The following is a 24,855-nucleotide window of genomic DNA, read 5'->3' as shown; positions in this document are numbered from 1 at the left end:
AAATCCACCTGCCTCTGCCTCCCAAGTGCTGGGATTAAAGGCGTGCGCCACCACCGCCCGGCTAATCCTTTTAAAGAGTATTAGCAGCTTGATCATTATTATATTTTCCAAAGTTCAACTGAAATAAAACCATTAAATACTCTGTTCTCAAGTAATTTCTCTGATATACCTAATTTAAGAGCCTGTTCTTAGCATTCATTTCATATTATATACCACTATTATAACTTTTCAATTAGTAATTGAGTTTCTTTTGGGTGTGCAAAGAAGATAGCTTTTCATGACGTACTATGAAGATACTTATAATTATCTTTTGTGGAGAACTCTATTCTATTTACCATAATGGCAGTGCTATTTTTAACCCTCATCCATACTGTGCAAGACAGGACTCCTTTTCTTCATATCTAAGCCAACGCTGACCTATCATCTTGTCTATAACCTCTTTTATTCATTTGCCTGTGATTTTCATTTTCTTAGTGATCCACGATATTGAATGACTTTTGATATACTTGCAAGCTATTTTCAATGTTTTATTTAAAAAAACTAAACATTTAGGATTTCTAGATATTTATTTAAATTGTGGTGTTCTTCTCTTACTGAGTTATTTTTCTTCCAGTCTATACATTGTATAGATACTATACCACATTTGTTAAACATAATAAACCATATTTAAATATTTTTACCTTGATATTTGGTGTTTTGTTTAAGTATTTGATAGTAAATTATTTGATAGAGAAGAACACTCTCCTGTACTTGCTTTCCAGTGTGTTTTTTTCCCTAGAAATTTTGCATTTTCATATGTTTTATTATTCAAATCTCTCATCTCTTTTGAGTTTATGTCTTTTTTATGTTGGAAGAGACAGACTCTTTTCATTCTTATGAACCTGTATTCCCAGTTTCCCCAACACTGGCAAGATAAAACAATTGTGAAAGAGATTTTATGTTTAGAGATTATAAAACTTAAGTTGCAGTAGTTATTCCTGTAACTTCACATAATCTGTAAATTTTCCACAATCAGTGATCACTGGCCCTTACTGGTCCATAATGGAGGAGTATTTAACTGTGGCTTCCTGTCTCAAAGGGCTGTTGGTATGTGTGATATAATGATAAGTCTATAAAATCTGGAAGCATCGGGTTTGAATTGAAATTTAGAATTCTGAAAAGTTCTATATTGCTGCTGAAACATGTTCCCTTAAGTGTTATGGATAACTTGAATATTTACTACAGTAAATACAAAATTTAAATGACATAAAATGTTTCTGGATGACTTGGATCTCTGCAAATGATGAGTGATTTGGGGTACTTTCATTAGTTATGTTTTAATGATATAGTGTAAGGATCTAACACTGCTGAATGTCTCCCACTAATGATTTAAACCTCCTGACCATTACTGTAAAGGGAAAGCTCGAGTATTTCACCTTCACAATTGTTAGGACAGCTATGCTGTTATGGACCTCATGTTCAATTGAGCATGTCTGTACACAGAGCTTTACTCACTGGTTTTATTGGCATTCTGATGATCATAAGTGCCCTACTTGTTGAAATGTTTGTAATATTAATTCATAGTCAAGTCTGTTGGTGAAGTCTCTTTAAATACAAACTCATGACTCGGAGCTTAAATATTCTAGTTTATTTCAAGGATTATTCTTTAGTTATTACATACCTGCTTTATAAGCCACATATTTCTTCATTCTGGGAGGAACAATACTGATTGGAATTTACTCAGTAGGGGCTAGCCTTTAATAGCAAAATCAGGTTATAATGAAATAAGTTTAGTACTTTTAAATACACTTAGAAATTTCAAGTAAATGAGAAATCATTCTGCAATTGGTCCTGAAATTTGCTTGTTTTAGTGACTAGATAGAATCTTTAGAAATTGGCTATGAGCATTGACTTATAATTAATGTAGCTATGTACTGAAGACTATGCTGTTTTCTCTAAGTTTAATGTGTTCTTGAAATTATGTTTATACAACAGGCTGTGCTGAAAAAAATGATTTCCCTGTTTGTAAAATTATTATAGGTATACTGCATTTTTTTTTTAATTTTGGCTTCTACCAGTAGAAAGCTTAGAAATTGACTTTATTTATTATCCCATCTATAAAATGACTAAGGTTCCTGAAAATATTCCCCCTATACCATAGCTGTATGAACCTTCAGCTCTGTGTTGTTAATCAACCTTCAGTTACCTTTGTCTCCTATTTCAGTTGTAGGAGTGCTAAACATGTTTCTGCCTTTTCCTCTCTTCCTAACCGTGCTTTTGTTGAATGTAATCAGGAGTGGCTGCTGGCTTCTGAGCTGTGATGCACATTTGTAACACCTATCCAACAAGTTTAGGTGTTTGTCTTCACATTCCAGATGCTTACATTTTAAAATGGCTTGCTATTTGCAACGGCTTTGTTTTGTTGTTAACTAACATTTACAACTAAAGTTAGTTTTAAATACATTGTATGGAGACCTATATTTTGAATAGTATTATTGATGATTATTAGCAATATATACTTCTACCTTTTAGGGATAATTTATCATTTTAAGTGTCTATGAAGTCACAAACCTGGCATCGGTTTGCATTTTCTATTTGTCAAACGTAATTAATATTTTCTGATATGATGTTTCAATTTTAGTTTGTAAAGAGCATGTTTCTACTCTAACTGAGTTATTTTAAATCAAAATTATGTAGTGTAAATTCAACTAATTGGGCACTACCACAGTCCACTGTAAGGAAGAACATCACCCAACCATTCCCAGTTATGGCACTCTTTCTTCTAAGCTTATAAATACAACCAACATATGATAATAGATACAGTAAAACTGTTGGCCTTATTGTACAGAAGATGCAATATGGTAGTCTTTTGCAAATGTTTTATATAAAGCATTACATATAAATAAATATACGTTAATACTATAGAATAATTAAAATTATAATATTTTCATACAATATATAACGGAATATACCTATTTTAATTTATATACCACCATTCTCAATTGACTACCCTGATTCTGCTTACAGGCTTGCTTTTTATTTAGATATGGTTTATTTGCTTAAAGTTACATAGACCCATTTATAATCTTATGTATCTATAGGATTAGAACATGTGGATTGCATTGGATTCAGATGTCTTCAAACTATTCTTTCACCAGTGTCTTTTTATTATCTCCACTCAAAGACCTAATGTGCTAGGTTGTGAAGATTGTTTATTGGCCTTAGTTTTTCACATATAATTATGCCATTAATACTCAACTGTACAGTCATCCCTAACAGAGAGAAGTCATTTCTAACTCTGTTAGCCAACTCAAATGTGTTACCTATGTCTGCTAGGAATCATTCATGAATGATAGATGGATTTTTCATGTTTTGTTTCATTTTGTTTTCTATTCTTACCATTGTCCTGAAGGAAAGGTAATCTTTTCTGACACATGCTTCCTGGAATAGGATAAGAAATGTTGAAATACATGAGGCCAAGCTGAGCTGCCTGCACGCTCCTATGGGAATGAAGTCTTTATAGACAGTGATTTTCTGCTCCACAAAAGGAAATCTAGCTAAGATCAATTTGAGACTAGATGAAAGAGATATCCCACACTGCTTCATGATTGTGGGGCCAAGAACAATATCTAGTCTCTTATGCTCCAGAATTTTCTGCATCCTATAATCCTAAGGTTTATATTATCTTTTATCACTATTTGACATGGTCAGAATTTTGGGATTCTAGACTCTTCTGTAGTATAATACTCTACCTATTCTTTCAATCTACACACACATACACACACACACACACACACACACACACACACACACACGCACAAATGTATGTTTGTTTCCATTTATGATACTTTTTCTATAATATTATTGTTATCTCTTATTTGCTTTTACTACTTACTAAAAGACACTCTCTGTTTTCTCTTTTGTCTCATCATTTCAGTTGTGTCCATTAAAAGCAATGTTACCTGAGAATATAAACAGCATTAATATAACAATAAATGTAAAAGGACAGAATCATCATAAAATGTAGAGATGACTAGATTTTATAAAAAAATCTTTATTCTAAAATCTTTAGTACATTCTAAATTCTTGATAGCCCCATATGTAAATTGAAATAGAACTAAAATAAATCATAAAGCATCTACATGGTAAGCCAATGTTTATAAATACAAAAATATAGTAAAAATGTTTCCAATATAAAATTGCAAAAAGCCAAATGGAAACTTTTAAGTATTCTCAATCAGACAGTAACAAAATTATCCTTTATCTCATACACATACTAATATGGTATATGAAAGCTGAAATGTGAAAGACACAAGTAATTTAATTTTAGGGCAATATTATCAATATATCTATAATACTTTATACACATTTTTGTCTTTTATTTTTGAATTACATATTCTCTAAGATGCTGTAAAACATAGAATGTATAAACTGCTTTTAGACCACTGTAAAAAGTAGTCAACATGCAATAGAAACAAGTAAGTAAAAAAAAGAGCTAAAATTAATTGAATATTAAAGTATTTTAAAAGATATGTGAACTGTACTGATTTTAAAAATTACAGTCATTTGCCAGTTGTGCTCTGAGTCATTTACATTAGCCATGTAACCAGCCCTCATAACTTAGTATGGTAGGGTTGAAAAAGAATTTTACAGTGAGTTTGTTTGTGACAGTGAGCAAACATAAATGGAGGAAATATTTAAGGACCTGGAAAGATGTCTAGCATATGACATAATATTCAATTATAGTGCTTTATCAGAGTAAATACAAATCTAAGTGTTCTGTAGATTATAAATCAATACTGCTAATGATATAGCTAAGAGCACAATTTATACAAATATTTAAGTTGTGACTACATTCGTTTTACATCTGTAAGCTCATGCATAGGACTGATACAGGCCAAATTTAGGAAAAATTGCTCTTCCCGGGACCAGGGGACCATAACTGAGAATGAGTAAATCAAAAGTGAGAGTCTTGAATAATCTTTCTAATAAGAGGTACAAGGTGATTGTCATAATATTAACCAATCAATTAATTAATTAATTAATTAATTTTGCATTTGTGAGAGAGATGATAGAGAATGGAAAGAGAGCCATAGAGGGAATTCATGTAGAGGTCAAAACAAAACATGCAGAAATTTTTTTTATTTTGTTTTGTTTGTTTTTAATTTTACCACATGGGTTATGGAAATATATACACACACATATATATATACATATACATACATATATATATACATATACATGTATATGTATATATATATGTATGTATATGTATATATATATGGTTTTTGAGACAGGGTTTCTCTGAGTAACCCTGGCTGTCCTGGAACTCACTCTGTAGACCAGGCTGACCTCGAAATCAGAAATATGCCTGCCTCTGCCTCCCAAGTGCTGGGATTAAAGGTGTGTGCCAACACTGCCCCTCTAAGTTATGGAAATCTAACTGGTTATTTTCAGTCTTAACAGCAATCATTCTTACCCATTTTGTAATACTTTTTAGAACTTTTTATATTTCTGGAAGCAAGATGATGTACAAATAAATATCAACATCTCCATCCCATCTAGAAAACTTGTAAGATACTTGGAAGCCAAAGTAGCATTCATACTATTGTTGAACATTGTCTTCTAAGACTGCAAAGCTTTGAAAAACAGCCAAGATGGCAGCTTAAGTTCCAGCTGATTATAGAAGAATATTTTCTAGTTTTTCTTTGAGACATTTATTTATTTCCTCTTTAAAGGCCTCTACCATCTTCATAAGATAAGAATGAAGGTCAGTTTTGTGTGTGTGTTTTTGTGTGTGTGTGTGTGTGTGTGTGTGGGCGAACTCGCTCGCGCACTTGCTCACACACTCGCTCGTGCACTTTAGATGTGTTAGTGTTTCCAAGGCTTGATGTACTATGGTAGGTGGACTCTGGTGGTGACATATTGACCTGGCTCTTATTGATTGTGCTCTTAGATTGGTGTATAGCCATCTGGTTGTCCCTAGTACAGGAAGGCCTCTAGGATTGCAGGGACAGTTGTGGGTCAGGAAATGGAGCTGAGGGGACAGAGCTGTTTACAGCTGTTGGGTGTGCTTTAGAGGAACTTGGCAAGCTTGAGACTGGGTGAGGAGTCTTGCCTGGTTGTCCATGGTGAGGGCAGGTGAGAATGCAGACAGAGTCATGAGCTAGAAATGACCTTCAGAGGACAGGGTCCTTCTCACCACTGCTGGGCATGCTATACGGGGTCTCCTCACCACTGCTGGGCACGCCATACGGGGTCTCCTCAGCACTGCTGGGCATGCCATACGGGGGTCTTCTCATCTGGTTGTCTCTGGTTTTGGCAGGGTTGTCAAGATACTCTACATGTTGGATAGATTTGATGGGAACACTTAGTATGCTATGATGTTTTAAAGCCATTCTTTAACTTTGTGTTTGTGAGCTTCGAATAATTCCTCTTTGGTTGGTTCCTGTATATGATCACCACATCTCCAAGCATTAAAAACAAAAATCCCTAGGCCGGGTGTGGTGGCGCACGCCTTTAATCCCAGCACTTGGGAGGCAGAGGCAGGAGGATTTCTGAGTTCGAGGCCAGCCTGGTCTACAGAGTGAGTTCCAGGACAGCCAGGGCTACACAGAGAAACCCTGACTCGAGAAAAAAGAGGTTTAAAAAAACAAAAATCCCAACAAAAAGCAGAATCATATTAAACGTACCTTAATTTTCCAAAAGTGGAAAACTTAAATTTGTAAAAGTTTAAAATGTCTTTAATTTCTCATAAAAAAATAGATGTCGCATATTCAGGAATTTTAGATAATCTCTTTGGAAAGAAATACTTTGCAGGGATGCTTATCATAATGCAAATGCTAATCTTTTAATATAGCTTTCCTATTTCCATTTAAGTGAGATTTCACATTAAAAAGTGACTTTCTAGGCCATAGAGAGTTATGGTATGATTGTATTATGGAATGTTCCCCTGAATATTTGGAGCCTGACCCAGAGCCGCTGTTCATTTCTTGTTGGTGTTCTGATGTGTGATACCCACCATTATAACCCAGACCCTTTGATGGATTATTAGTCAACTTCCAGTTGGTTTGTACTACCTCAAGGAGTATACTTTTATAAAATCCTACTAATTTCCCTTTACTAAAATTAGATATATATTTAAGTAAAGCTTTTACTTCTTTTTATTTCTTTTCTTTTTCTTTTTTTGGCCTTTTTTATAGGATGTTTTTTATTTACATTTCAAATGTTATCACCTTTCCCAGTCCCCCACCCAGAAATTCCCTATCCTGTGCCCCTTCCACGTGCTTCTATTAGAGTGTTTCTCCAACCAACCAACCACTCCTGCCTCCCAGTCATGACATTCCCCTACACTAGGGAATCGAGCCTTCACAGGACCAAGGGCTTCTCCTCCCACTGATATCCAACAAGGTCGTCCTCTGCTACATATGCAGCTGGAGGCATGTGTCCCTCTATGTGTACTCTTGGGTTGGTGGCTTAGTTCCTGGGAACTCTCGGGTGTCTTGTTGGTTGATATTGTAGTTCTTCCTATGGGTTTGCAAACCTCTTCAGCTCCTTCAGTCCTTTCTCTAACTTCTCTACTAGGGACCCTGTTGCTTAGTCCAATGGTTGGCTGCGGGCATCTGCCTCTGTATTTGCTAGGCTCTGGCAGAGCCTCTCAGGAGACAGCTTTATCAGGCTCCTGTCAGCAATCACTTCTTGGTATTCACAATATTTTCTGGGCTTGGTGACTCTATATGGGATGGATTCCCAGGTGGGGCAGCCTCTGTATGGCCTATCCTTCAGTCTCTGCTCCATACTTTGTCTCTGTATTTCCTACAGTGAGTATTTTGTTCCCCCTTCTTAGAAGCAATGAAGCATCCACATTTTGGTCTTCCTTCTTGAGCTTCATGTGGTCTGTGGATTGTAATTTTCAAGCATATGACGATTTGGTTTTATACATAATAGATTGTTTCTGAGTTTACAATTTGAGGAGTATAATGGAATATTTCTATTATTTATGTGTGTATGCTCAAACATATAGACAGTGACAAAAACTAGAATCTATTGGTAATAACAATCACCTTTGTTAAGTGTATATTTTATCTAAAATATATATGTGTATGAGACAGAGAGTGACAGATAGAGAGAGACAGACAGAAAGAGACAAAAAGAGACAAAGAGATAGTGAGAGAGACAGACAGAAAGAGAAAGAGAGATTGAGAGAGAGAGAATATGAGAATATGCAATCAGAATAGAGAGAAGTGAGAACGTGAGAGGCACATAGTGTAACTAAACTAAAATATTGAAAACTGATAACAGAGTAACTGTGCCCATGTGTGTATGAGTATTCTTCACATGAATGTTATTTGAAAATTTCTAAGTGGTCTAATATTGTTAAAATTCTTGTATTGCAACAGATTTAATAATTATTTACTATGATTTTGAATTCATCATTTACTCGCCCATACTTGGCTAGCAGTATGATGTATCACCACTGGTTAAGTACTTTAAAAGAATGATTTTTAAAACATGAACTGTCAATAGAAAATGATGGCTCTTGAGTATCTGAGAATACATTTAAAAACTGTTCCTTTTTCTTCTTTCTCCCTCCCCCTCACATATATGTATATATTAACATGTGTATATATACACATACATTTATATATATGTATATGTATATATGTACATGTTACTCATTTTCTACTGGAAATCTACCTGTTCAATTACTCTTGGAATAATATAAAACAACCCATACAGACCTGCTCATGCGTGCACTCCCAGGAAGCAGTTTTAAATGATGTACTTCATAATGTGGTTACTAAGACTGTTCAACTGAAAGGGGGTAGGCAAGATAAATTTGTTCCCTTCTTTCTCAAGAATGTGTAGGTAACCATGCAAATAGATATACACTACACTATTGTAAGAGGCAACATTTCTTGATAACCCAAAGGATTAATCTTTATGAAGTATGTATATCTTTCAGCATATTTTTCTGTAAAATTTTCAGAATACACTTTGTCTTGAATTTTATAGTCTTATTATTTCTAAAACATGTACTGTTTTCAAAAGAACTGTTTATTTTTTATTTTAGGAATATACAATAGATGTTTTCTTTCGACAAAAATGGAAAGATGAACGACTAAAATTTAAAGGTCCCATGAATATCCTTCGACTGAACAATTTAATGGCCAGCAAGATCTGGACTCCTGACACCTTCTTTCACAATGGGAAAAAGTCAGTGGCTCATAACATGACGATGCCGAACAAGCTGCTTCGAATCCAGGATGACGGAACATTGCTATACACCATGAGGTATGTTGTTGTGAGAGCCTAGAAATGTCCTTATGAGATCATGCATTGAAAAGCTAGGGAAGGTATGGGTAAATATTTGCTCAACTGGAAAATTTTCCTGAAATTAATAAATATTTCATATTTGGTTTCATAATATTTGGGGCATGTAAATAAAAAATGACTTTAAAATGAATTTAATTTTTAAGGTTAAAGATTATCTTGGTTGTTAAAAATTGATTTTTTTTGGTACTCTTCATGTTATCTTCTAGTTTATGACTGTAAATTTGTTTGCAGAAAGATGTAATTTGATTTTCTGTATCCCATCCTGTAGCCTGTCCAAGTTTAAGTGATTTTAAGGACACATTTTAATCTGTATTAACATAGTGTTTTGTGTATTAAATAAATTGGCTAACTTAAGTCATGTCTTAGGCTTAGCCATATAAAATTCCTATTTTATGATTAAAAATAATCACATATATCAGTTTCATGCAGTTCATCCTTTTGTGCAAATACAGAAATATGCATAGTTGTTGACACTTACAATTACATTTTAAGTAGTTTCACAAATATTTTAAAACAAATTAACTTTATTACAGAAGAACTAAAATGTTTATACCTAAGAGGACGATGTAGAATCAAAAGTTAATGCTTAATTGTGGATTTAAACACAAAATGTTGTTATTAACACTGTGCATGTACAGATACTGTGTTCCATTCACCTGATGTCTTATAACATCAAATGGAAAGTTAAGAACTAGATTTTATTAATTAACATTGTTTTCTCATGTTCCTGTTGGGAACAGGAGATACAAGAATTGAGGACATTTCTAGACAATCATTGGCTACAATGCAATGAGATCACTGGGTCATTCTTTTTCCTCTTTTTGAATAGTGTAAAACTTTGCTAGTACAGACTGGATGACTTCATGTTTAAACCATATATTTCTGTAGATTAAGGATCAGGTATTCAATAATGTCAGGAATAATGACAGAGGGTTCTATGTAAATGGTGTTTAAAGTTAATGCAAGACTTGACTGATGGTCACCTTTTTCTCAGCTCAATTAGTAAAGATTATTCTTTGAGCTCAATTTACTTCCTGTTTATTCACTCTGTTTATGTGAAATGGAAGTAATTAGAAGTGTTCTTTATAACAGATTTCAATAATTACACTTTACTACCTTATATTCAGATATGGAAAATATATTTTTGATGGTCATGGACTTGTATCTATAATCTAACATTATGTGTGTGAACAGCATTATTTTTTAGTATATACATTAATCTGCCTATATTTGTGTCTATTTCTAAACACGTATCTACCCATATAAATACTAGATATTAAAACTCACATATCTTTAAGGAACAAATACTAAAGTATTACATCAACTTTTCTCTATACTTGTTGAGATGACAATAAAAAGATGCTGTTTCCCATAATAGAACTTTAAGTATTATCAGCTATTAAATATTTATAGTGATGTTAATGGCAAGCATTTTTCAAATACATATATAATTTATTTTCATTGTGTTTAAAGCCTTTGCACGCCAAATATAAATCTCTAATTCTGTTAAAACTGTATCAAGTGATGTATCTTGACTAGCAAATCCACTTAAACCAAGAGTGGAATTTTGGCTTCTAGGCTTACAGTTCAAGCCGAATGTCCAATGCACTTGGAGGATTTTCCGATGGATGCTCACTCATGCCCACTGAAATTTGGAAGCTGTAAGTAGAACAGTGAAACATACATCTTTCAAATCGATAACTTCACCAGTAGACAGCATCTTGGTTGGATCATGCAGTTTTTTTTTCTCATATTATGCAAGGCTTCATAATGGACTAATAGAATGCAGAAATGAAAGTTATGATGGCTATCCAGTAGGAACTAATGCTATGAGGATTGTCTTATAGGAACTAATTGGAATCTCCTAAGGCTCACTTTAATTCTTTAATTACTTTTTAATTATTTTAATTCTTTTTTTTTACTTTTTAGAGTAATAATTTTGTTTTACTACTAATAAAGAACTCTGTTTTAGTTTGTGCATACAACTAAATCAGGGGCTGTTGTAGAGTCACTCCTCATGCTAGCATGTTAAAAATGTAAAATAAGTTATCATTCAGCTTAGGGTGAATTATATATGACAAATTCCTATCAATCTGTTACAAAGCTCAGAAAATGCCACGAAGCCTGTAATGTTGTCTGTCTACCCCTGACCTGATGGAAGAAGTTCTTTTTTTCTCCTTAGAATACATCTAATGAAGATGACAACATTGGATGCTTACACGCCAGTGTCTTCTGTGTACCTAGAACATTTCTAAAAGTTTCTGTGCCTCTGGCCATTCTCTAGGTCACTGGATTGTATCTGATGTGTCAAGTAGAAGAATTCACACCATGGAGTAAGGGAAAGGGCAAAGTCAGATCATCCTTTCAGGCCTACAGGACACTCTAGGCAAGCTCAGGATTAATTCATCATTGCAGCTAGGCAGCCTCCTTCTGTCTGAACGTGCCTTCATCCCTGACCTTTTTGGAAACTGTGCTCTTTCTGACATACCATTTTTTGTGCATTCTGAGCAGCTCAGGCTCTTCTTTTTCCTGTAAGATGGAAGTGTCCCCCCCTAACCTGATTAAATGTAAGACTGACAGAAGAATGCATCTTCTCACAAACTACAAAAGGAAAAGAGAACGGTCACTGACAGAATGCAGATTCCTCTGATGTTTTAAGGATGACAGTGTTGTTGAGAGGTTCCATCTTGTTTGCTTTGTGTGTCCTTGTAGCAGGTGTCAGGTCTCAATTTTCTTTGAAAGCCTCCTCTGGGCTTAACCACAAGCCTTTCTTTATTGTCATGGAAACCATCCCTTTAGAACTGGCATTTCTTCCAATATTATTTAAGATAGTCAATCATGTTATACAACGTAAACACAGTGTTGAGAAAACCAGAACAGATGCAGCAGAGAACCTCATTTGCATTGCATAAGTGACATTAAAGGGAAACTTGAAAAGCTTTGGCACCAAAATGAATTTATGCAAGATGCAGTAATGATATGGGAAGGACAAGTGTTTTCAGTAGATGAGGTATTGTTACTATGACATCAGATGTCAATGGCAAGATGCCTCGATACTGAAAATGAAATGAGTTTGCTTGGAAGTGTTTGATCTCAAATTAAAAGCTTCACAGAGCGCGGCTACAAAGTAATGGGATTTCAGATGCCCAAGATTATTACAGTTTTCTCTGTGAAGGGATGCATATGGTAAACACACCAAGTCTCTGTGCCTTATTCTTTCTCTGTGTAATTATTACCCATTTTATTTCTCTTCCTTCACATTCATATGCTGACACATGGCACAAGCAGTTTACTCATTGTGTTGTTTATCTTTGTGTACAGCAAGGATCACAACATCTGTGTTAGCAGTGTGGACAGCGCTGTGAAATGAGAGAACAACCTTAATGTGCTGGCGCAGAAAAATTTTGGCAGAAGCAACCATGACATTATCTTGCAGTTATTTCTTACTCTCTTTTACAAGTACCATCACCCTAAAAAGAATTGAATTCATGGAACTTTATTCTCCTCAAATACATTAATCTCCTTCCCTGTATTTGGGCAATTTAAAAATCCATTCTTCTTTTACTCCTATCTTTATATTTTTTTAATGTTTCAGATTGACTTGAAAGTTCCTGTATTAAGCATAGTGAGTTTCTGTGCATTAGCCTCAAAGAAATGGAAAACTCACATTTTTTGGATAAAAGCTAATAGTCTAAAGTGATTTAGGAATATATTTATTGATGACAGAGTATAAAGCCTGAATATACATGTGCATAAGGCAGACTAGCATTCAAACATAGTTTGCTTGACTAAATTAAATAAAAGCTCTCTCTGAAGTGCTGCTTTCAAAGAGGGACTTATAAAGCAATGTTTAAAACAAATTGACTTCTAACTTTTTTTCAAAATGTAATTATTTTTGTTGGGTGGGACATGGGGCAAATGCACACAAGTGCAGACGCTTACAGAAGTCAAAAGGGCATCAGATCACTCGAAGGTGGAGTTCCAGGAACCTGTAAGCCCACCCAGTGTGTGGGCGCTGAGAACCAAACTCTGGTACTCTTCCATAGTAGTACCTGCTCTTCAGTGCTGAGCCATGTGGCTCTCCTCTCTTCCTCATTTAGACTTTATTGATAAACATAGTGATCCATCCTGTTTCACTATTGGGTTTGTGCACAAAGAAATGACTCTGAGCAACACTGCATTACATTCTATTTCTTGTCCTCTCGTGACACTAAACAATATATAAGTCAGATCATATAGATTGTTAATTAATGAAATGCAGTAAATTCTTTTATAACTAGGCAGAGGACCATTTATTTTTTTATATTTGTGATGCTTCACTTGACTTTGTTTCTCTATAATGTGTAATATGCACAGTTTAGTCATTAATTTAATAGGAAAAAAATTGTGATTAGTTACAAAAATGAGTCAAATATCCTTCCTCCATCTGTATCTCATAATTTTGGATAAGAATATCATCAGTTTTATAAACTTTCATTTCTGTTAGTTATGTGTAAATAGTAATAAGGAGATTCAAACAATGGCTGTTTGGTCTTTTAAATTGCACAGCATTGGAAATACTGTTGTAAAGAGAGAGAGAGAGAGAGACAGAGAGACAGAGAAACAGAGAGACAGAGAGAGAGACAGAGAGAAAGACCATGATGTTTCCTCCTAAGAGAAACAAGAAGGTTCCAGCAATGGCTTTTTTGGTGTTTTAAACTGTGCAGCGGCAGAAATGCTGGTGAGGAGAAGACCATGGTATTTGCTCAAGAGAGCAAATCACATGATGATCTACACATGAGTGCTTAGTTAACTACATTGCTAACTTATTTTTTAATGTTTTCAGTGACAGCATGAGTGATTATTTAATTGAAATTAGCTAATTGGCAATTTAGATTCTAGAAAACCTAGAATTTACATGTGCAAATAAATATTTCTCTACGTAAGTATTACCACCACACTTATAAATATGTATTCATAAGTACACCTATTTTTAGAACCCCAACTTAAAAATTGTTTTACATAATGTAATTTATTTGGAGATGTATAAATCCATATATAAGTATAAGGAATATTTCACCGATAATAATTTCAGTAACAAAGTTCAGAAAAAAATGTAACATTGGATTTCATTTAAAGATCATACAGATAATGACAAACATTACATATCATTCAATGTGTTGCACCTGATACTTGAAAGGAAATCAGTTTGCTAATAGACCTTAACTTAATTTCAGAAAGAGGGCCACATTAATACCGTGCTATTTTGTGCAGAAATTTACACAGAACAAAGAAACTAATTACAAGTGTCATGGGGAACCAAAGGCAGAGATAATGCTAGAAAAAAAAAAAAGGTCTAGTTTTCCTCCCTACTTAAAATGTCACATCAGTATCATGTTAAGTTTTGTTTCCTAAGCAGCCATATAAACAAAATTACAAATAAGTTCTCCAAACGTTCACAGTAGAGCAGCAATGATCCCCATCTTTATTTGCAATTAGAAAGAGACTCCCTGCATGGGGACAGGGGGACTTAGATGGTCCAAAGCAGGACTCAGAAGGAAAAAGGAAATATCAGTATAGAGAACTGCTATTTTTGTGAAGTTGTCCATCTTTGGTCAAACACAATGATGTTACCTTACTTGTTTTTGTTAATACTCACCTTAACTGGGATGCTGTACAAGTACCTTTGTGTTCATTGATTAGTTTATAAATGGATATGTTTAAAAACACATTTATAATGTGATGGTACTGTATACTATTCTGATTTATTTGGAATGTCTATAATTAGTTCTCATTGTCTTATTTAAATACCTTTGTTCAGGATTACTTAAAGTCATTATCTCTTAACTAAATAAGTTCAAATTTCAAAACGCAATATATGTTTGGATCATAATTTTTACTTCATGGGTGCTTGCTATTTCAAAATAAACTGTGTAACTAACTTCATTACTTATTTTCATGTCTTTGTCTGCTGCTTTGAGACCTACGGAATATTTTAACCATCTTAGTAAGAGTGTCTTTTACCATCTAGAAAGAGAAATTTACTCATCAACTCTCAAAGTGATGCCAATGAGAGTATTTTCATGCTTATGATTGGATGTCCTGATATTCTTCATCAGTTTACTTGTAAAGTTATAGATTCAAAGGGCATCCTTTCCTCTAAATCTGGGATCACGAAATGTTAATTTGTGAGGAAATGGTGATTGTTTGGAATTTATAGTTGTAGATGAACGTGTTCTGTTACTGCTTCTCATTCAAGTGTTTCCAACGTTTGTTCCTTGTTCGTGACAGACGCTTACACAACTTCAGAAGTCACGTACATCTGGACTTACAATGCTTCTGACTCCGTTCAGGTTGCTCCTGATGGCTCCAGGTTAAATCAGTATGATTTGCTGGGCCAGTCAATTGGGAAAGAGACAATTAAATCCAGCACAGGTTAGTAACATTTAAAAAATAAGTCTAATGCCCCCCCAAAATATTAGTATGACAAAATCATTAAAAGTATGTAAGATGATTAAAAACATTTTACCATTGGGATCTATAGATTAATGACACATTTTTCTTAGGAGTTTTTTGAGACATTCATAATCTTAGACTACTCCTTTATTGAAGCAGGTCTGCATTTTAACAAAATTCCAAAGCGATCCATATTTGTATGCAAGTTTGAGAAGCTATGTCTTAAAACAAAATGTACTATACACTCAAAGAAGTTTGTCTTCTCAGATCAGTCAATTTTAGCATTTACCTTCAAAGCAGGAATAGCATTTCCCTAGTTTTCTCATTCAGTTTTTTTCATGTTGTGGATAATTTATTTTCATTTATCCATTGATTTCTGGGTAATTGTCAGTGCCCTGCATGGAAACCTCTCTGAGGCTGTGCTCAGTAAAGAAAAGGGCACCTGTGTAGACTGATTATCTCACATCTGGCAATAATTAAAATCGTGGGAGAAGAAAAATAAAACAAGACAGTAGGTGTGAGAATTAGACAGGACTGACTGAAGCAAGCTACAGCAGGCACAAAGAAGAGAGAAAATCAGAATCGGTGACAGAGTTAAAAGTGAAAATCTGGGCTGAAAGAGCAGCATCTAGGGTGAGACCAGGGCCCAGTGCTTTGGAGACCCCGAGGAAGATGGAATTCACTTAATTAGTGTCACAGCATGAGGGAACCTAAGCCAATAAGATAATCCATTAGTAGAGTCTTTAGAACCATGCAGGGGAGTGGGCATAAGCTAAAGAGAAAAATGCACACACATCGTGGGGGCATAACCGTGGAAGGTGGTTAATACTTTGTAATTCTTTTTTTAAAAATACTCTTGTTCTAATGAGGCATTTCTAGATTTATGAAATGTATGTGATCATTTCTTATTCTTCTTTCTTTCTTTCTTTCTTTTTTTTTTTTTTTTTTTTTTTTTTTTTTTTTTTTTTTTTTTTTTTTGAGTCCGGGATTCTTCTTGTAATCTCTTCCATTTCCAAATTGTTCTGAATGTTGACAATTACAGTTCCTTAAGCTTCTTAAATTCTCCTTCCAGGTGAATATACTGTAATGACAGCTCATTTCCACTTGAAAAGAAAAATTGGGTATTTTGTGATTCAGACCTATCTGCCTTGCATCATGACTGTCATTCTCTCCCAAGTGTCATTCTGGCTGAACAGAGAATCGGTGCCAGCAAGAACGGTGTTTGGTGAGTGAGAGCCTGCAGTACAGCACATATTGTCTCAAAGTTTCTCTCTCTTGATGCTCAAAAGCTCCGTGCTTTGGGAAGGAAAAGTTGGTTCTAGGTTTTGGATAATAAGGCAGGTATCACAGAAACTAAACTAAACGGTAAACTAAAATCAGTAGCACACATTAAACAAGTGCAAGGACTACACAAAGACACTAGAACTATTTTTAGTTTTGGGGTTTTTTTTTTGTTTATTTGTTCATTTTAATTATTTTCTGTGTAATCACACTACACGTAGCACTCATCTCTATGTTAAGAGAGGAAAAACGTCTTGGGTTTTTGTTTTGTTTGTTTGTTTGGTTTTGTTTTTAGATTTTAAGTCAGGAGAGAATAATATTTTATTTAAAGGTTTCCTATGATAATTTTTTCTTACTTTCCCTTTTTAATGAAGAAAGTTAATGTTAGTTCACCAGTTAGAGAACAAAGATAATGTTGAGCTAGATTTTCTTTACTTCCATTTTGGGCATTTAACTTTCTTCATTAAGCACAGCTAGTTGACTTTTTAAAATTTAAAGTGAAGGATATCATGTTTTTAGGCTTTCTATATTTAATTTGGAAATGAGGAAATGTAATCTATTGATTTTAGATGAGAGACATAGAAAGTCATCTGTTTAAATAGGATACTTGATACCACCACCAGTTCCTCCCATTTACAAGATTAGTCTACTATATAACTGAGCCTGGCTTCAGTCTCTTAGGGTTAAGATTGCAGGTGCATAGAACCTTCACAAGACCAAGGGTCTCTCTTCTCATTGATGACTGATTAGGCCATCCTCTGCTACATATGCAGCTGGTGCCATGAGTCCTACCATGTGTACTCTTTGGTTGGTGGTTTAGTCCCTGGGAGCTCTGGAGGTACTGGTTGGTTCATATTGTTGTTCTTCTTAAGGGGCAGTAAACCCTTCAGCTCCTTGTGTCCTTTCTCTAGCTCCTTCATTGGGGATCCTGTGCTCAGTCCAATGGATGGCTGTGAGCCTCTACTTATGTATTAATCAGGCACTGGCAGAGCCTTTCAGGAAACAGCTGTATCAGGGTCCTGTCATAGCAGGGAGAATGGGGAGGGAACAGGGGTTTTTTTCAGAGGGGAAACTGGGAAAGAGGATATCATTCAAAATGTAAATAAAGAAAATATCTAATTAAAAAAGGATTGCAGGTGCATATCACCAAGCCCATTTAAAATTCAAGTCCTTAAAACAATGCAGGAGAATTTCATGACTTTTTTTTCTAATACAGAAAAGGCTGAGCACATTTCATAACAGATATCTTTGTGGTTTTGTGTGTGTGTGTGTGTGTGTGTGTGTGTGTGTGTGTGTGTGTGTAAGTGACACTCTCATTCATTTATGAAAGTGTTGTTGAGAACTTACTTTCAGTAGTGGACCAGAAACTGGAAAAGCAAAACACTCAAAATATATCTCCTGCATTCAGGTGATTTTGTTAGTGGATGGAAGCAGAATAACTAAAGAATAATCACAATATGGTATGAAGGCTTTATTGCACAGCCACATGCACATTGGTATAGAAACTCAAAAGTTTATTCTCTTAAATAGAAGTCTATGAATATAATGGTGGTATAATATTTGAGATATGTCTTTAAATAAGTAGGAATATCTAGAACAGGTTTGTCTTTGGTTGAGTAAACCATAGCCAAGGAGAATAGAGTGTTCAATAACTTTGAGGAATGAAGGGGCACAGTGTGCTTGGTGATAACTGTTTCAAGATGGAGAGTGGAGATACAGATAGCAATACTGTTCAAGACTCCAATGAGAAGAGTGCAGTTAACCTTAATAGAATGTTCTGAACCCTCCGTTACAGAAAAGGCAATCTCCTGCATCATTCTAATGTCATGATATTGGTAAAAACCTCAGAAAAATGCTTGTTATTTAATATATGGTATTTATTTTAATTCGGTAACTATTTTGTTGAGTATTACTGATACATGTTAAACTATACACTCTATCTATCTATCTATCTATCTATCTATCTATCTATCTATCTATCTATCTATTGCAATGAGTATCGCTATTAGTAATAGAGTATGTCTATCAACTGTCATGGCTATTGTGTTCTAGCTTTTTCTTAACTCCTTTCTTATCGTTATTTGTGTTGTGGACATATAATGTAACTTCTATTCTCCTTGCAGAATTCATTTGCATTATACAACATTGTTTGTTATAGATATATGCTGTGTGGCAGATTTCTAAAATGTATTTATATTTTTAAAGTTATCCTTTTATGATTAATATTATCCTACTTTTAATTTATAAAAATTGTGAAAGCTGAAGTGTAAGAAACAATTAGGAGCAAAGTTAGAGTGTTATTTATGTAGTCCAATGAAATAAAATATGTGTTTTTATAAAGAATACATAGGCAACAAAGAAAAAAAATGAAGATATATTGTTTGGAAAAAGGTCCAGGAGTCTGGCTAGATATCCATCATAACTACAGAGGAAAAAATAAGATATTTTAGGGGATTTTTCTTTATTTCTTTAAGAGAATAATGTCAGTAAGAAAACCAAAATAAACAGAATAGAGAAGGAGGGATATGTGTGTAATTTAGATTGTGTAGATTTAGATTTTGCAGTAACTTGAAATATCAGCTTTCAGTCCAGTAGGTGAATAGAAGTGGTATATAGAGCATAAAGGAATGCCAGGGCCTGAGGGTGAACATTCTGGCTAAGGCAACAGAATTTATATATGTTGAATTTACATAGCAGATAAATTAGTTAGAAAAATATGGGGTAAGAGGAAAGAATCCTTATCAAGTATAAGTGATGAAATTTAGAAACTGTAAAAAAAAAATAACTGAATAGAACCATCAGAAAAATAGGAAGGAAATACAATTTCAACATCACATAAACATGTAGATAGTCTTTCTTTGAGATATAGTCTCATCTGTCACAGTAAAACATTCTTCAGCTTTTATGGGACTCTTCTAGAAAGAACTAAATGGACACAATATGTTCTAAGACTAGGATGGACTACCATTTTGTGTTGGACAGCTAGGAACTGGTCTTTCCCTGAAATGTGGTTGATATAGTACCTTTTGTCTTACTTATTTATTCTCTTTGTCTGTCTCTGTCTGTCTGCCTCTCTTTCTCTCTCCTTCATTCCCTTTTTCTTCCCTTTACTGCCCTCCCCATCTCCTTCTTTCCTTCTCTTCTTTCTGTTTATAATCATTATTTATTTACTTCCATTTTGCAGTTTTTATTTTTTGACAGATACAGGCTTGGCAGAAAGGGAGAAGAGATTGAGGATACATAGAATTTGATGGGTAAGAAAGTGAGGAGACAATGACCTAGGAAGAAATGGGGGAGCATAGTAACTGATCAAAATATGTTGAACGAAAAAATGAAATCTTAAAGAAAGAAAAGAGAACGAGGAAGCAATTTTTATTTTAAAATGTACATATATTTGTGTAGAAAGCTTTTGGGGATAAAATTTAAATCAAGGTTTATTCACAGAATCAATTGGGGTTTAAATTTATTCACATATTTGTTTAATGTCAGTCATCTTTTCTTTATAATAATATTACATGCTATTATTAATTCTACTTTATTACAAACCATTGACATAGTTTATGCGAATTGATGTACAAGTTGCTTATTTCCCAAACACAGATTTTGTTCAATATTTTCACATTGTGTGAAAATTAGATTATATACAGTCTAGCAGTGCACTAATAGTGTCACGTGATAGTGAACAACAGAGTTCAAAAAGGAGCAGACATTTTTCTTACTCTTTTGGTATAATGTGTGTGTGTGTATGTGTTTATGTGTATACACAAATATGTGTGTATGTTATATATAATGTATATATTTTGGATATATAATGTATGTGTATATATATAAATACATACATACACACAGAGATATATAAATACAATCATGAAATCATGACACCAATCATATCTCATTACACTTATACTAAGTTTTGAGCATGTCTCACTCATCAACTGGAAAGTAGGTATACATTGTTACTGACATATGGCTTGGAACACGTGTTCTAAATGACCATGATGAATGTATTCCAAATAAATGGGATGAATTAACATAATTTACAACAATGAAAAGTTCCTCGATATTAAACTCACTACATATTTACACATAATCAGAGCAAGAATATATTCTCATCTAAGCATCAGTAGTTATTCTCAGTGCAAAAAGTGAAACAAAAACGCATTAAGTATTCATGAATAAAATTATAAAGAAGATAATTATTTATAAAGTGAGGGTGTGCTAAAAATTGTTAAGAGAACATTTCAGAAATGGAAGTAACATGAGCAAAGAAATGTGCAGGGATACAGAAACTGATATGAAATACTCAAAATGGATAATGATAAAATGCACGCTGGGAAGATAAAGAAAAATCAGAGGAATCACTATCCTACAGAACGTTATGAACTTTTGTAAAGTTTACATGAATATTATACAGGAGATGTGAAATTTGGGTTTACAAGTCACTTTTCAATTATGTATGAAGTGAATGAAATCATTCCAAGCACCTTCTTCCAGGTATACCAATGACACAGTAATTAATAAATAATAATAAAATTGGAACTACGTGGGAGTGAAATAAACACTCAAAGAACCAGCTATCCAAAGAGTAAGCCACTCAGGAAATCAGACTCTGTATGGAGAGGAGAACGTGCAAGCACACAGCAGTGAGGCTTAATTATCACTACAGAACTCAGCAAAGGCAATGCTCCGAGGAAAATTCATAGTACTGAATGTGTCTACTAACAAAGTGCTCAAATAACTAAATTATATGCATTTCCATGTAAGATCAGAAAAAAAATGCCTTTAGAGTGAAGTAGATAAGAATAGAGTAGAAATAAAAAAAAAATAGATAACATAAAAGCAATAGCTTAAGTCACCAGAATCAAAAGCACATTCCTTTTAAATATCTGCCCAATTGGCAAACCAGCAGACAATGGGAAAAAAAAGACCAGAAACCTAAAGTCAATATAGACTCTCCTCTCAACTTTACAGAATGTAAACAGAGCATAAGAAAACCACATGACACAGACGCATCAACAAGCTACATAATGTATATGACATGGATGTCTAGGTGACAAAAAAAAAAAAAGGAAAGAAGGGCAGGAAGTAACTGGACACTTCAAACAGAGAATTCCTGTAGCAAATGGATCCAGTGGTGAACTGAGTCAAGCTTTTATAACTTCAGCATTGACCATCTTCACGACTGAACAAATCCAACACTGAATTTGAATACCAGCTACTTCTCAAAATTGAGTGAGATGCAGAGATTTTTTCCTCAGATAAGCATTCCCCATTTTGAAAATTACTGAATTAAAATAAAACAAGATGATGTGGCCAGAAATAATAGAAATAGTCATGTAATGACTTCAAAAGTGAGGCTGTATAACTTTCAAAGGAAGAATAATGGAGAATATTGAGAATCACAATATAGTAATGAAAAAAAGAACTCAGGGATACAAGAGATGCACTATTTTACATAAATGGAATAAGTTGTCTAAAATATGTTATAGTTTGTTTCTTCAGTAGAGATTATAAGGAGAATAATTTACTAATGTCTATACAAGGTTTTCATAGCATAAGACATAAACTTACAGGTTTTATAAGAAACTTGTACAAAATACTCATTTAAATAGAGAGATAATGAATATATCAATACATATTTAACTCCAAATCAGCAAAGAATGTTAGTGTTAAAGTTACCAATATAAAAATATACTATGTAAAGTGACTATAAAAGTATACAAATGTTTTAAATAGTTGGTGCTAAATGTGAAATATAAAATTAAAAAGCAATACTTGAGGAGCTGGGAAAAGTTAGAAGTCAACAAAATATTGGCACCCACACATTTGGATCTGAGTTCAGAGTCCAGAATTCATGAAGGAGTAAAACATTTAGGCATGGTGGCATGCTTTTTAGTCTCAGCTCTGGGGAAGGCAAAGCACCAAGGTCCCTTGGTATTTGATCACCAAGAGAATTATTTAACTAACAAGCACTAAGCCAGGGAGATATCCTGTCTCACAAAGTGAGATGAAGGCCAGGGCGATGGTCATAGTGTAAGATGCTTACTGCCAGGCCTTGCAAACTGATTTTGATTTTTAATCACATGGTAAGATAACAGAACCAACTCCTGCAAGTTGTTCTCTAACTTCAACACATCACCATGGTGTTTACACACACACACATGCACACACACACACATGCACACAAAACACAGACATATACGCACAGAGATATACACACAGACACACACAGATGCACGCACGCACACACACACACACACACACACACACACACACATACATCCAGGGACATATGAAGGTCAGAAAGTGCTGCACTGTATTTTAACACTTTGTACTGTGTACCCCATCCTTCTTTCATGGTTTGCTGCTGGCTTGTGTCTATGTAACTCTTCTGAGTGATGAGCAGCAATACATAAACCACATTCCTAGAGTTTCGGCCCTCTTTAAATATTTTATTTTAAATATAGGCCGATTCATACAAATTCTTCTTTATAAAAAACATCTTTGAAAAAAAATAAAATAAGATAAAACAAAAGCCATCTCATGGGAGTTGGACAAGGCAAACAAATGGAAAGAAAAGAGGCCAAGAGAAGGCACTAGAATTAGAGACTCACTTTTTGAAACACTCAGGAGTCCTGTAAAATCTAAACTGAGTGAAATACTATATATGCAGAAGACCTGGTGCAGACTAATAGAAAAGAAGTAATGCAAAGTTAAAAATATCTTATTTACTATAGAAGTTGTGTGTTAAAAGGACACCCTATACCCTTTTGCATGTAATCTTCAAAGGCATCCAGGGTCTGGGCTTCTATACCAGCTGTGTGAAAGAAAGTCACATAGGCATATGATCAGAACACTGGTAGAACTAAAAGATCTCTCTATTATAACTTGTGAGGAATCATTATGTGTGCTGAAAGTTTTTTTATAATGACATTATTTCAGCTTACTAAAGATATCATGAGGTATTGAAACAAGTAAACACACTCATATATATATATATATATATATACATATATATATATGTATGTATTTCTTCACACATACATAAACACATATGTGTATAGCTATCATTTAATGATAGAACAAGTAATACTATTAAGGACTTATTGCATTTTGGACAGAATATTATACCAGTAATGAAGAAAGCTTATGTCACTTTGCCTCTATTGTTAGCTAGGAAAATCCATTTAATTTCTGTAAACTCTAGGCTTGTTCCACTGTAAACAGAAATCCATGCTCTCTGCATTAGGAAAATGCTAAAAGGATGCATTAAGTAACAAATGCAAGACCAACATATATTTGTGTGCATATGTATATATATGGAGAGAGAGGGGGTAGAGACAGGGGGAGGAGGGAGAGAGGGGGGTCAGTATATCTGGATCATATATCAGTATATCTGCAAATTCTGAAAAGGACTATAGACCATGAAGTATGCCGATGGGTAGTGGTTAGCTAGACAAAACAATCTCATATGTATTGATTACACTTGTGTGTGTGTGCTAATATGCTTTTGTTAATTTATTTATTCACTCTACATCCCAATTGCACCCCTCCCCCCTCTCCTCCCAGTGCTGCCTATCCATGCCACTTTCCACTTCTCCCCTCGTCTAAGCAGAAGCGGAGCCCCTATACCCCATCAACCAGCTCTGGTGCATCAAGTTGCATCTGAACTAAGCACATTCTTTCACACTGAGGCCAGACCAGGCAGCCCAGCTAGGAATAAGGATCCAAATGCAAGAAAATGTACCAGTCAGAAACAGTCCCCACTCAGCTCCGATTGTTAGGGAACCCATATGAAGACCAAGCTGAGTATCTGCTATATGT

At 34.4% G+C, this 24,855-nt stretch overlaps 1 protein-coding gene across 3 annotated transcripts in view; it reads left to right on the top strand.

The window, feature by feature from the left end:
• The window catches only part of Gabra2 (gamma-aminobutyric acid type A receptor alpha2 subunit), a 128,794-nt gene that overhangs the window by 70,767 nt on the left and 33,172 nt on the right, over nucleotides 1–24,855 (top strand). For all 3 annotated transcript variants that reach the window (XM_031342579.1, XM_031342578.1, XM_031342580.1), the window contains 4 exons: nucleotides 9,053–9,273; nucleotides 10,894–10,976; nucleotides 15,586–15,729; nucleotides 16,823–16,975. In XM_031342579.1, the coding sequence (XP_031198439.1) occupies nucleotides 9,053–9,273; nucleotides 10,894–10,976; nucleotides 15,586–15,729; nucleotides 16,823–16,975 (601 nt within the window). The remainder of the gene's footprint in view (nucleotides 1–9,052; nucleotides 9,274–10,893; nucleotides 10,977–15,585; nucleotides 15,730–16,822; nucleotides 16,976–24,855) is intronic.

Source organism: Mastomys coucha, unplaced genomic scaffold, assembly GCF_008632895.1.
Source record: "Mastomys coucha isolate ucsf_1 unplaced genomic scaffold, UCSF_Mcou_1 pScaffold22, whole genome shotgun sequence".
Classification (NCBI taxonomy): Eukaryota; Metazoa; Chordata; class Mammalia; order Rodentia; family Muridae; genus Mastomys; species Mastomys coucha.
The sequence above is the reverse complement of the archived record's forward strand: the minus strand, read 5'-3'. Positions and strand labels throughout refer to the sequence as shown.